This window comes from Vipera ursinii, assembly GCF_947247035.1.
Source record: "Vipera ursinii genome assembly, chromosome: 4".
Taxonomy (NCBI): domain Eukaryota; kingdom Metazoa; phylum Chordata; class Lepidosauria; order Squamata; family Viperidae; genus Vipera; species Vipera ursinii.
Window position 1 is genome coordinate 2,882,715 of NC_139514.1, and position 14,547 is coordinate 2,897,261.

General features: G+C 45.5%; 1 protein-coding gene across 1 annotated transcript; it reads right to left on the reverse strand.

Annotated features, from left to right (window-relative positions):
• Nucleotides 1-12,834: 12,834 nt before the first annotated feature.
• P2RY6 (pyrimidinergic receptor P2Y6) lies at nucleotides 12,835-13,950 on the reverse strand. Its single transcript, XM_083362808.1, has one exon. It carries the CDS (start codon nucleotides 13,921-13,923, stop codon nucleotides 12,952-12,954), a length of 972 nt encoding a protein of 323 aa, XP_083218934.1. The 5' UTR covers nucleotides 13,924-13,950; the 3' UTR covers nucleotides 12,835-12,951.
• Between the last annotated feature and the right edge of the window lie 597 nt (nucleotides 13,951-14,547).

The window sequence follows — 14,547 nt, forward strand, 5'->3', positions numbered from 1 at the left end:
TATTGCTTTGTTTTGTTGTTATGCCTCTGGGTTCAATTGCATTTGGGATCTGGGGTTTCCTTAATATTAACTCTCCACGAGTCCCGGGAGTCATCACCATGCGGGTGTACTCAATAAATAAATAAGTAATGAATTGCCATTGCTACCCTGCTCCACTCTAGGCGAAAGGTTGATCTGAAGGAAATTTGTTCCTGGAGCAGCTACTCCACGTAGGAGGAAGCCTTGTTCCTTAGTTGTTTGCCCAAGTCAGGGCAATGAAGCGTTTAGGCCCCACATCACCACTAAAATTACAGAAGTACAACCATTTTTCCGGTCGTAACAGCTTCATTGCAGTTCATTTATGATTCAACCTATTGCGGAAAAAACCCCCTAAGCTAAGCCTCCGACAAAACAAAAACAAAACACGTCTTGCAGGTTAATAGAATAAGGGACCTTGGAGGTCTTCTAGTCCAACCCCCCTGCTCATGCAGGAGACCCTAGACCAGGGGTCTTCAAATTTGGCCCCTTCATGACTTGTGGACTTCAACTCCCAGAATTCCTCAGCCAGCGTGGGGGAACTTTGGCCCCTTCCTGACTTGCAGACTTCAACTCCCAGAATTCCTCAGCCAGCATGGGGGAACTATGGCCGCTTCATGACTTGCAGACTTCAACTCCCAGAATTCCTCAGCCAGCATGGGGGAACTATGGCCCCTTCATGACTTGCAGACTTCAACTCCCAGAATTCCTGAGCCAGCATGGGGGAACTATGGCCTCTTCATGACTTGCAGACTTCAACTCCCAGAATTCCTCAGCCAGCATGGGGGAACTATGGCCCCTTCATGACTTGCGGACTTCAACTCCCAGAATTCCTCAGCCAGCATGGGGGAACTATGGCCCCTTCGTGACCTGGGGACTTCAACTCCCAGAATTCCTCAGCCAGCATGGGGGAACTATGGCCTCTTTGTGACTTGCGGACTTCAATTCCCAGAATTCCTGAGCCAGCATGGGGGAACTATGGCCCCTTCGTGACCTGGGGACTTCAACTCCCAGAATGGTTCAGCCGGGCAGTGCCTGGCTGAGGAATTCTGGGAGTTGAAGTCCACAAGTCATAAAAGGGCCAAGTTTGAAGACCCCTGCCCTAGACCATTTCGGGCAAATGGCTGTCCGATCTCTTCTTAAAAGCCTCCTGTGTTGGAGCACCCACAACTTCTGGAAGCACCACAACTTCCGGAGCCAGGTTGTCTGAATGCAGTAATTAGCCAGTCTGATGTAGCATGGGTAGTCCTCAACTTACAACCTGTCAGTTAGTGACCGTTTGAAGTTACGACCTATCTGGAAACAGGGACTTACAACCCAGAAGCAAAGTTCTCACTATGACATGACTGCACTTTGAGTGGTTGGCAATACAACATTTACAGCTGTTTGTTGTGTCCTGTGCTCAAATGAACATATTTTTATAATGGTGTTTTTTAAAAAAAATCCCATTTATATCCCGCCCTTCTCCGAAGACTCAGGGCGGATTACAATCTAAAGCACAAATCAATGTTTTACCAACACCCAGGGCTTCTTCCCAGTTTTTAGGAAAACCACACCATCATGAAAAATGGATTCGCTTACCAATCATGGTGTTTGATTAATGAGCATCACAAAAACAATCATAAAATCACATGACGGATCATTTTATGACCGTTATGCCAGAGTGCGTCGGGACCTTTTAAAAAAAATCTATTTCTCCTACATTGTTGGCATGCACAGCAATTTTCTCTACATTGTTCTGCCTGAGCAGGGGGTTGGACTAGATCAGGCCTTTTCAACCTTTTCACCCGTTGTACCACTTTTGGGATATGGCAACATCCAAGTACCACCAGTCGCCTAGCAAGGGGTCAAAAACCTGATGACCAAAAAGAAAGAAAAGAAGAAAGTGATGACGTACAGGTAGTCCTCGACTTACAACAGTTTGCCTAGTGACTGTTTGAAGTTACAATGGCCCTGAAAAAAGCCCCCCCCAAGCCACAGCCGAGCAAGACACCTGCCTGCCCGCCCGGCGGCGCTCTTCCTCCTGTCCGAGGTTTTCATGGTTGTGAGCATTTCTGTTGAGGATTGGCAGCGGGGGTGGGGTGGGGGCTTGTTTGGTTTTTATTCCCCCGCCCCCCGTCTGTTGGGTGGTTGCAGCAGGTTTTGGTCGCTTCACGTGACCCTGGGACACTGTGACCGTCATACATATGAATCAGTTGCCAAGCATCTGAATGTAAATCAGAAGACCCTGGAGATGCTGCAACATTCCAGCTGATCGGCGCTTCTTCTGGGCTCAGCGGAAGCGCCAGGATCAGTGTTGAGCTCCAGCTGGATCCTGGCGCTGATCCTGGCACTTCCGCTGAGCCCCGACAGCCCTGCAGCTCCAGCCGTCTCTCGCTCCGGCTTGTGCGGTGCTGCTCATTCCCCTCCCCCACTGCCATTTGTCTAGGGTGGTCGCGTACCACCTGCCAGGTGCCAACGTACCACAGGTGGTACCCGTACCGCTGGTTGAAAAGCCCTGGACTAGATGACCTCCAAGGTCCCTTCCAACTCTCTTATTCTAGGATCTATTATTCTATTATGGTCATTATTCGAAGATTAGTGAAAAGTGCTAGACTAGGAACTGGGAGACGTGAATTCTAGTCCTTCCTCAGCCATGGACGTGCCTGAGTAAGTTTGGACCTGTGTCTCAGCCCAGCCCACCTCAAAGGGTTGTTGTGAAAGAGAAAATATCAGGGAGAAGCATTCAGTGAGTTTGCTAACTTGAGTTTCCAAAATGGAGGCAGGATGTCAGTGAAGACGTAAAGGCTTTCATCAACTCAGTACACATCCTTGACTTACAAATGTTCGTTTAGCGACTGTTCTAAGTTACAATGGTACTGAGATAAGGGACTTATGACCGTTTTTCACACTTACGTCCGTTGCAACATTCCCTAGGGTCATGTGTTCAAAATTCAGACGCTTGGCAACTGACTCATACTTATGACGGTCGCAGCTGTCCCGACCTTCTGACAAACAAAGTCAAGGGGGAAAGCCAGATTCACTTAACGACCGTGTTACTAACTGAACCCCTGCAGTGATTCACTTAACAACGGTGTTGAGAAAAGATGCAAAATGGAGCTCAGCTGTCACTCAGCAGTCCTAATCTGGTTTTCTCCAGGAGCTAAAAGCCAATTTTACACTAATTAGAAAAATAACAAAATACAGAATAACAGAGCTGGATTCTGAGAGATTCGGCAAGATTTACGAGACTTTTCTGAACTGGCAGCAAAAAGCAATTTATTGCACCAGCGAACGTCACAGCGTAGGTAAGTTCTCAACCAAGTTGTAACACAACGGATGCATGTGTGCCTACTGTAAATACGCAACAGGGTTGTGTATGCTTCAGGAGCTGCTTAGTAATTATATTCTGAAACCGCCCTTTTATCAGGAGGGTGTTTAGTTACAGAATAACCCACTAAGGCCTCCAGCAGAGAGGGTGGAATCCTGCTTTTAATCGGTTATCCATTGACCCAGCTGAGCTTTGCTGGGGATTTCAAGTAAGGTTCTCTTCCTCCTCGCCACAAAAATTTTTGCTTTTCAGGCATCCTCAGGACTGCTCTTAAGATGCAGTGGTGAGAACAGAACAACAGATTCAGAAGGGACCTTGCAGGTCATCTAGTCCAACCCCCATTCAGGCAGGAAACCCTATGCCATTTCAGACAAGTGGCTGTCCAATCTCTTCTTAAAAGCCTCCAGTGATGGAGCACCCATGATTTCTGGAGGCAACTTCTGTTCCACTGGTTAATTGTCCTCACTGTCAGGAAGTTTCTCCTTAGTTCCAGGTTGCTTCTCTCTTTGATTAGTTTCCATCCGTGGCTTCTTCTCCTGCCTTCAGAGGCTTTGGAGAATAGCTTGACTCCCTCTTCTTTGGGGCAGCCCCTGAGATACTGGAAGGCTGCTATCCTGTCACCCGTCGTCCTTCTCTTCGTTAAACTAGACATCCCCAATTCCTGCAACCGTTCCTCATATGTTTTAGCCTCCAGTCCCTTAATCATCATTGTTGCTCTTCTCTGCCCTCTTTCTAGAAACTCAACATCTTCTTTATAGTAGGGTGACCAAAACTGGATACTGCATTCCAGGGATTCATTGAATATTCCAGTGTTCATAGACAACTGGGGAAAAATATATTAAAAAGAGAAATGAAGAAGTGGCCATTGTAAGTCTGAGACCAACTGTTAGTGCAAGGGTCTTCAAACGTGGCCCTTTTATGACTTGTGGACTTCAACTCCCAGAATTCCTGAGCCAGCGTGGGGAAAAATATGGCCCCTTCATGACTTGTGGACTTCAACTCCCAGAATTCCTGAGCCAGCATGGGGGAAAATATGGCCCCTTCATGACTTGTGGACTTCAACTCCCAGAATTCCTGAGCCAGCATGAGGGAATCTATGGCCCTTTTATGTGGACCAACTCCCATAATTCCTGAGCCAGCCATGCTGACTGAGGAATTCTGGGAGTTGAAGTCCACGAGTCATAAAAGGGCCAAGTTTGAAGACCCCTGTGTTAGTGTATTCACCCTGTTACACAAAACCCGACTGTCTTGTAAAAGCAGCCATCAACTTAGGACCACAGCTGGGAGGAGAATTTCCATGGCTAAGCAGGACAGTTGTTAAGTGAGTCGCATCCAGTTTTATGACCTTTTTTGCCACGGTTGTTAAGTGAATCATAATGGTTTTGAAGCAAGTCCAGCATCCCCCCAACTGACTTTGCTTGTCAGAAGCCAGCTGGGAAGGTCACAAATAGTGATCACGTGACACTACAATCCATTATAAATACATGTCAGTTGCTAAGTGGAAGGAGCAGTGGCAAGCCACCTCTTTCAGTGCTGATGTAACTTCAGTCGCTAAATGAATTGTCATAAGTCAAGGATTACCTTTAGAGTATCAGGATGCTTGATAGTGTCTCAATTGGTTTCAGGACCACTGGTAACAACTGAGACACATTGCTGGAGATAGCACATTGGATAGAATAGAATAGAATAGAATAGAATAGAATAGAATAGAATAGAATAGAATAGAATAGAATGGAAATAAGGAATAGAATAGAATAGAATAGAATGGAAATAAGGAATAGAATAGAATAGAATAGAATAGAATGGAAATAAGGAATAGAATAGAATAGAATAGAATGGAAATAAGGAATAGAATAGAATAGAATAGAATAGAATAGAATAGAATAGAATAGAATAGAATAGAATGGAAATAAGGAATAGAATAGAATAGAATAGAATGGAAATAAGGAATAGAATAGAATAGAATAGAATAGAATAGAATAGAATAGAATAGAATAGAATAGAATAGAATGGAAATAAGGAATAGAATAGAATAGAATGGAAATAAGGAATAGAATAGAATAGAATAGAATAGAATAGAATAGAATAGAATAGAATAGAATAGAATGGAAATAAGGAATAGAATAGAATAGAATAGAATAGAATGGAAATAAGGAATAGAATAGAATAGAATAGAATTAGAATAGAATAGAATAGAATAGAATAGAATAGAATAGAATAGAATAGAATAGAATAGAATAGAATGGAAATAAGGAATAGAATAGAATAGAATAGAATAGAATAGAATGGAAATAAGGAATAGAATAGAATAGAATAGAATAGAATAGAATAGAAAAGAAAATATGGAAGAGAATAGAATAGAATAGAATAGAATTAGAATAGAATAGAATTAGAATAGAATAGAATAGAATAGAATAGAACAGAATAGAACAGAACAGAGAACAAAACAGAACAGAACAGACTTGAATAGGAGAATAGAAATAGTATACAGAGTTGGAAGGGACCTTGGAGGTCTTCTAGACCTACCCCCTGCTTGTACAAGTAATCCTTGACTAATGTCTACAATGGACCCCAAAATTCCTGCTGCTAAGGAAGAAAGTTATTAGGTGAATTTTGCCCCACTTGATGACCTTTCTTGACACACTTGTTAACTGAATCACTGCAGCGGATAAATTAGTAACCTGGTTAAGTGAATTCCGCTTCCCCATTGACTCCCGGGACTCTGCAACCGTCATAAATACGAGTCAGTTGCCAAGCGTCTGAATTTTGATCACACGACTCTGGGGAGGCTACCAAGGGTTGAAAAACGGTCCCAAAGGTTCTTTTCCAAGAGGCAACTAGACTTTCTCATTTTTCTTTGAAGGCGTTTCGCTTCTCACCCATGTAGTGACCGTTCAAAGATATAATGGAATTGGGAAAAAAGTGACTTATGCCCATTTTTCATACTTACGACCGTTACAGCATCCCCAGAGCCACGTGATTTACGAATGATTGACCCCTGGTTCATATTTGTGACTGTTTCTCACTTAGGAGCATAAACTGTGGGTTCAATTGTGGTCGTAAATCAAGGAGTTGCTTGTATTTGCTCGGTCACACAGCCGTTCTTCTAAGAATTACCTGCTCTGGTGATAGGATTTTGTTCCTTGACAAACCTTGCAGCTTTTTCAGTTGTGACTCGGGACAGACGGTCCCTTTGCTGAAGCATCTGTAGACAAAGGGCACTGCAGAAGTACAAAACGTTTTTTTCAAATAAGGTAAAGGTAAAGGTTCCCCCGCACGTGCGTGCTAGTCGTTTCCGACTCTAGGGGCCGGTGCTCATCTCCGTTTCAAAGCCGAAGAGCCAGCGCTTGTCCGAGGACGTCTCCGTGGTCATGTGGCCGGCATGACTAGACGCCAAAGGTGCACGGAACGCTGTTACCTTCCCACCGGAGTGGTCCCTATTTTTCTACTTGCATTTTTACGTGCTTTAGAACTGCTAGGTTGGCAGAAGCTGGGACGAATAACAGGCGCTCGCTCTGCTACGCGGCACTCGGGATTCGACCCGCCAAACTGCCGACCTTCTGATCGACAAGCTCAGCGTCCTAACCCACTGAGCCACCGCGTCCCTTTTTTCAAATAAATCGCACAAAAACTTTGGCGCTTCCTGTAACTTTATTTACTGGTCTAAGCTGAGCAATGGCGGGGATGGCTTGAGGCCCTCCCCCCGCCTCTTGGTATCTTATCCTCAGTTTCATTACTCTGTTTTCCAAATCTGCTTGGGCACAGTTGAAGTCCACAAGGTTGCAAACGTTAGGAAATGTTACGTTATGATAACATTCGTTCCTGCACCGAACGAAATCGGATGAGACGATCCGAAAGTTTCTTTCCAACTTATATACAGGTGGTCCTCAACTTACGACTACAATATGGAGCCCAAAATTTCCGTTGCAAAGCGAGACACTTGTTAAGAGGGATTTGCCTCATTTTACGACCTTTCCTGGCACAGTTGTTAAGGGAATCTCGTCAGTTGTTCAGTTAGTCACATGGTCGTTAAGTGAATCTGGCTTCCCCCATTGACTTTGCTTGTCAGGTCACAAAAGGGGATCACGTGACACACACACACACCCCGGGGACACTGCGACCGTCATGAATGTGAATCAGTTGCCAAGCACCCGAATTTTGATCACAGGGATGCTGCAGCAGCCAAAAGTGTGAAAAACAGTCAAAGGTCATTTTTTTTCAATGCCATTGTAACTCTGAACGGTCACTAAGTGAATGGTTGTAAGTCGAGGATGAGCTGTATGTGATTTTCCCATATCCAACTTCACTCCCAGGTTATCTCCAGATCCAGATTTCATCTCTTTCTAGGTCTGTCTTTTTCTTTTTCTTTCTTTCTCTTTCTTTTTCTTTCTTTCTTTCTTTCTTTCTTTCTTTCTTTCTTTCTTTCTTTCTTTCTTTCTTTCTTTCTTTCTTTCTTTCTTTCTTTCTTTCTTTCTTTCTCTTTCTCTCCGTCTTTCTTTTTCTGGTTTTCTATCTTTCTCCCTATCTTTCCCCTTCTCTCTCTCTCTGTCTCCATCTTTCTTTCTTTCTCTTTCTTTTCTTTCTTTCTTTCTTTCTTTCATCTCCTTTCTTTTCTTTCTTTCTTTCTTTCTTTCTTTCTTTTTCTTTCTCTCCGTCTTTCTCTTTCTGGTTTTCTCTCTCTCTTTTTCCCTATCTTTCCCCTTCTCTCTCTCTCTGTCTCCATCTTTCTTTTTCTTTCTTTCTTTCTTTCTTTCTTTCTTTCTTTCTTTCTTTCTTTCTCTTCCTTCCTTTCTTGTTTTTTCTCTTTCTTTCTTTCTTTCTTTCTTTCTCTCCATCTTTCTCTTTCTGGTTTTCTCTCTCTTTTCCCCTATCTTTCCCCTTCTCTCTCTCTCTGTCTCCATCTTCCTTTCTTTCTTTTTCTTTCCTTCTTTCTTTCTTTCTCTTTCTTTCTTTCTTTCTTTCTTTCTTTCTCTTTCTTCTTTCTTTCTTTCTTTCTCTTTCTTTCTCTTTCTTTCTCTTTCTTTCTTTCTTTCTTTTTCTTTTTTCTTTCTTTCTTTCTTTCTTTCTTTCTTTCTTTCTTTCTTTCTTTCTCTTTCTTTCTTTCTTTCTTTCTTCTTTTCCTCTGTGTTTCTCTTTGTCTCCAAGTCTCTCTCTGTGTGTGTGTGTGTTTCTCTTTCTCTCTTTCTGTTTCTCTCTCTCTCTCTCTCTCTTTTGCAAACTTCTATCATCAACATGATCCCAGGGAATCCACTGGTGTGATTTCCGCCCCCCCCTTTCCATCAGCTTTTTATTTTAGCACACAAGCATATGACTATGTACATCAAGACACAAGCACACTTTTTCTTTCTTCTTCTTTTTTTACTTATGAAGGAATATTGCAAGTTACACGACTGCAGCTGCCTGCCCCGAAGAGCTCACAATATCACAAAAGATTTTCACAAACGCTTAATCACTGATGCTGGGCCTGTTCACCTAAAATGAGGTTGGATAGTCTGTGATTTGAGGATTGTAAGAATGCTGCTAAAGAAGAAAAAAAACAGAAGCTGCAAAGGCTCCAATTAGAGTGATATTCAGGTGTTTTTTTTTTAAAGATACCTCCTAAAAGAAATAGACCAAAAATTGAGAATCTTTCCCCAATACAAAAGCCAGAATTATTATTTTTTTTTGAATTGTGGAACATGTGCACTCCTCTTACGAGTTCGCCCAGAAGTCAAACTGAAATATTTATTTACTGTTTTTCAGATCTGGCAACTTTTAAGACAGGTGAACTTCAACTCTTCTCATTCAAGTGAGTGAGAAATACTAAAAGGAAATTAACAGCACGCTTGGAAGATCTGCATATTGCAATTCCAAAAAACAAAATAAAATAAAATAGAAAAAACACTGCAACCCAACAACAACACAAGCACACACACACACATTTTGCATCAAGGCCACTGGCCACAAAAAGCACAACATTTGACAATTGAAAGGAAGGAATTGTATGTGCAAGTTCTTAACTATAAGGCGTAATAATTTGTGTTAGAAGTCTGATGTCCCCAGTCATGCATTGATGATTTCCACACACACCCCACAATAAATCTCATCCCTGACTCCAAAGAGGGAAAGAAATCCTCTACCATTCAGGGCAATTGACAGAAATGAACATTTCTAGCTCAGGATAGAACTGTGGAGTCCTTGATGCTCTCTGAGCTGGGTGTTTTTCTTGCAGACGTTTCAGGACCCAACTAAGGAACATCATCAGTTCTACAAGGAAGTAGGGTTTGCGGAGAGGAGGAGGAGGAGGAGGACTGTGGGGTCCTTGGTGCTCTCTGAGCTTGGTCGTTTTCTTGCAAACATTTCATGACCCAACTAGGGAACATCATCAGTGCTAGAAGGGAGGAGGGTTTGTGAGGAGGAGGAGGAGGAGGAGGAGGAGGAGGAGGAGGAAGAGGAGGAGGAGGAAAGGACTGTGGGATCCGTGGTGTTTTCTGAGCTTGGTGGTTATCTTGCAGATGTTTTATTAACAAACTAAGGAACATCATCAGTATTAGAAGGGAGTGGGGTTTGTGAAATGGAGGATAAGGAGAATGGGAGGAGGAGGCGGAGGAGGAGGAGGAGGAGGAGGACTGTGGGGTCCTTGGTGCTCTCTGAGCTGGGTGGTTTTCTTGCAGATGTTCCGTCACCCAACTAGATCACATCATCAGTGCTAGAAGGGAATGGGGTTTCTAGAGAGGAGGAGGAGGAAGATTGTGGGGTCCTTGGTGCTCTCTGAGCTTGGTTGCTTCCTTGCAGACGTTTCATGACCCAACTAGGGAACATCATCAGTTCTAGAAGGGAGTGTGGTTCGTAGAGGAGGAGGAGGAGGACTGTGGGATCCTTGGTTCTCTCTGAGCTTGATGGTTTTCTTGCAGATGTTTCATGAACCAACTAGGTAACTTCATCAGAGCTAGAAGGGGATGGGGTTTGTGGAAGAGGAGGAGGAGGAGGAAGAGGAGGAGGAGGACTGTGGGGTCCTTGGTGCTCTCTGAGCTGGGTGGTTTTCTTGCAGACCTTTCATGACCCAACTAGGTCACATCATCAATGCGGTCAATTGCTTTCCTTAAAAAGCCTCTTCCTGGCTCCAGTCTCCACTTTGCAGGCTGCTGAACTGTAGGAACAAATTTTCAGCCGACACGTGGCTGTCGAGGGCTGAAATTGAAAAAAAAATAGCTGCCATTTCATTGCCCTTCCTGGCTGAACACCCGAAACTGGCTTGTATTTTATTCAAAGGATGCCATTCATCAAATACAATTATTTATCAAGTGTTGTTTTTTTTTAAATCCCATTTATATCCCGCCCTTCTCCGAAGACTCAGGGCGGCTTACAAGCTTAGCAATAGCCTTCATTCTATGTATATGCCTGCTTATTAGGGCTTTCACACACACCCCAAGCGGCATTATTACAAAGTCAGCTTATTGCCCCCAACAATCTGGGTCCTCATTTTACCAACCTCGGAAGGATGGAAGGCTGAGTCAACCTTGAGCCTGGTGGGATGCGAACCTGCACTAATTGCAGGCAGCTGGTGTTACTTAAGGAGGCATTAGCCCACTGCTCCACCAAGGCTCTGATTTTTCTTCTTTTTGTCTTTTCCAATCCTGAATCCCAAACCTGCATTCGGGGATTGCATTTTGGAGGCCACGTTCTTTGGGAAAGGACTTGAACCCGGTGCTGGATTCACGCACGAAGAGTGGAGCTGGTCTCTGCGTCCGCAGCTTATTTCCAGACATTTCATTTTATTTTATGTATTTCCAAAGCAAAAGAGCGAGAAGCCCAGCAAGTGAAGGCAAAACACAAAAACATCCGTACAGCTAATGAATATTTAAGGTACACAGGTAGTCCTCGTCGTACGACCGAAATCTCTACTGCTAAGCAAGACAGTTGTTAAGTGAATTTTGCTCCATTTTACGGCCTTTCCTCCCACAGTTGTTAAGTGAATCACTTAAGTTGCTAAGTTGGCAACACACTTGTTAAGGGAATCTGCCTTCCCCATGGACTTTGCTGGCCAGAAGGTCACAAAAGAGGGTTACACACAAACACACACACACACACACACACACACACACAAACACACACACCAGGACGCTGCAAACCGTCCTAAACATGAGTCAGTTGCCAAAGCTTTGAATTGTGATCACATGACCACAGGGAGGCTGCAACGTCGTAAATGTGAAAAACGCTTCTAAGTCCCTTTTTCCCCAAGTGCCGTTGTAACTTCCAACCGTCGCTAAATGAACGGTTGTAAGTCAAGGACAACTTGTTTGCGATAAAAACCTTCAACGCACACTTTCCTGGAATCAGGAGACCCAGAACAAAAGAGCACAATTTTTAAGGGCACCTCAATTCTGCTTCCAAGTCCATGTTTCCAAGTAAGTGCATAAATACAGTTCCTCGGAGTCAAAATCCTTTTTCCGGTGGGCTGCTGGGAAGATCCCGGGAAGATTTTCCAGGATCCATAGAGGATGGAGAATGGTTGTGCAATGGAACTGCACACTTCTTGATCCTCAAAATGCTTTCTCAAGGGCCCGTCCATAGCTGAGGTCTGGAGCTTTTGAACGGCTGAGATTTCTTCCTAACCGGATGGGAATCCCTTTTAGATCCTGCAGTCGATCCCCTCTCCCACCAAAGGGTCTTAAATCCACATATCTCACAGGTCACGTGGGAGACGCTCGTAAACCCCACTCTGGAGTCTTTCCACACGTTGATGCCAAAGTCTCTAGTCTAGTCAATCCGCAGAACAACGGATGGAAACGAATCAAGGAGAGAAGCAACCTAGAACTAAGGAGAAACTTCCTAACAGTGAGGAGAATTAACCAGTGGGACTCCTTGCCTCCAGAAGCTGCGGGTGCTCCAACACTGGGAGTTTTTAAGAAGAGACTGGACATCTTATAAGGTTTCCTGCTTGAGCAGTGGGTTAAACTGGAAGACCTCCAAGGTCCCTTCCAATCCTGTTATTCCACCATAAAGTGTATCTTGGTAGGTCCTTAACTGTACATTTATTAAATAAAAAAAAACCCACACACCTTAGTGTGAAACGGCCATTGTTGGCGCGTTTGTCACTCACCAGAATGCCCACATTTAGTTTATTCCCGGGTAAAAGCACGGTATTCCTTTTTTTTTCCCCTCCCCCCTCCCAAGGTCTGCACCTACAAAGGGTGTGATTGGCAGATCCCCTCTGCCCTTTTGATTAAAAATATTAGCTTGGGATTTTCCTTGGTAGTCGTGGTTTATAAAAGCAGCCTTCTTTGACTTTTTCTGCTTGGTCTTGTCTTTTTTCACACAAACGGCGGGGGGGAGGGGGGGATCCAGAAATCTCCAGAGCCGCCGGTCCAATCAATCGGCCTCCAACGGTTGAAGACCTTCGTACCCAAAACCTAAGAGCGGATGGCCAGGCCCGTATTTACACTCTTATTGTTCCTCTGCTCTGTGAGAAAGGACCTCTTCAGGGGTTGGCATGGCCTCCTACGGCTGACCGCTGGTTGGGCCCTGGGGCTGCCAAGGGCAGACGAGGCTGCCTAAGGGGCGATGCCGAACGGGAAGACCACCCAGCCTGTCCTTGGTAGGGGATCAGATCTTCTTCCGGTTGACGTCCGTTTTTCGGCCCATCCTCACGAATCGTGCTTCCACTTGGAGCTGACTTTGTCCAGCAAGTGCCGCGTGCTTTCTCGAAATTTCCGCTGCGTGAAGTAGAAGAGGATGGGGTCCAGGACGCTGTTCATGCTGGCAAAGGGACGGGTGCACTTGTAGGTGATGGCGAAGGCTTGGCGGGTGAGGCAATGGACCTCGGGAAAAGAGCGGATGATCAGGTAGATGGTCTTGGTCAGGTGGAAGGGGAAGAAGCTGATGGCAAAGACGAGAACCACGATGATAATCATCCGGATGGCCTTGTCCTTCTTCTTGCGGACGGCCAGCCCGATCATCTCGTCCTTCTGGCAAAGGATCTTGGTCATGCTACAGTAGCAGCCCAAGATGGAGAGGAAAGGGATCAAGAAGCCCGTGACGGTTAGGGTGATGCCGTACGGGAAGTAGCCGGCCGAGTTCTCCGGCGTGCTGAGGTCGTAGCAGACGGTCCGGTTCCTCTGGATCCCGGTGGAGGCGTAGAGGAAGGTAGGCAGGCACTGAGCGGTGACCACGATCCAGACCAGGGCGCAGACGGCCCAGGTGAAACGTTTCCCTCTTTTCTTGTGCCAGGTGGAGAGCGGGTGGCAGATGCCCAAATAGCGCTGGACGCTGATGCAGGTCAGGAAAAGGATGCTGCCGTGCAGGTTGGTGTAGAACTGGAAGCGCACGAAGCGGCAGGTGAAGTCACCAAAGGGCCAGTAATCCTTTTGAGAGTAGTTGTAGATCAGGAGTGGGAGAGAGCAGACGTAGAGTAAGTCAGCCATTGCCAGGTTCAGCATGTAGATCATGGTCCGAGTCAGCACTTTCCGAGACAGCCAGATCTGGACGATGACCACGAAGTTCAAAGGGAAACCCAACACCAGGACGACGGAGTAGACCACCGGGAGCAGGATCTGCTTAAACTCCTCGTGGTAAGTGCAGGAGTCCTTTACCGCAGCTGGAGATGTCTGATTATCCATCCCAGGACTTCTGGGATGTTCTCGCACTGACCTCGAATCGTCCGCGCGGGACGGTGAATCTGGAGTTAAGACAAAGAACAGTCAAGACATATTTCTTCTCTTTGGATTTCCACCTGATCAGAATGCCTGAGCCTGGCTGGGGAATTCTGGCAGTTGAAGTCCACAAATTTTTAAGAGGCTATTGTTCCCCACTCCTGGTTTAGACCAGGGGTCCCCAAACCCTCGGTCTGTGGACCGGTAGCGGGCCGCGGCGTGCCGGCAACCGGTCCGCACAAACAAGCAAGGTCCCATCTGCGGGATGTAGGCAAGCACACAAAACCACACACACTCTGGTCCGTGGAAAAACGTCTCTCCACGCAACCGGTCCCTGGTGCCCCAAAGGTTGGGGAAACTCTGGTTTTAGAGCAGGGCTGTCAAAACTGCCGGCCCACGGGCCAGACGCCTCATCCGGAAGCCGCGCCCACCCCATTGCCGGCAATGGCAAAACTGTCCCGGTATGTTGCGCGACGTCACGTGACGTGGCGAGTTTGACATGTCTGTTTTAGAGCATGGCTCTGCCAACTTGTGGACGTCAGCTCCCAGGATTCCTCAGCCACGCATGGCTGTAAACCAGGGCTGTTCAAA

Coding starts and splice junctions, on each gene's coding strand:
- P2RY6 (XM_083362808.1), bottom strand. CDS start 13,923: ATGGATAATCAGACATCTCCAGCTGCGGTAAAGGACTCCTGCACTTAC.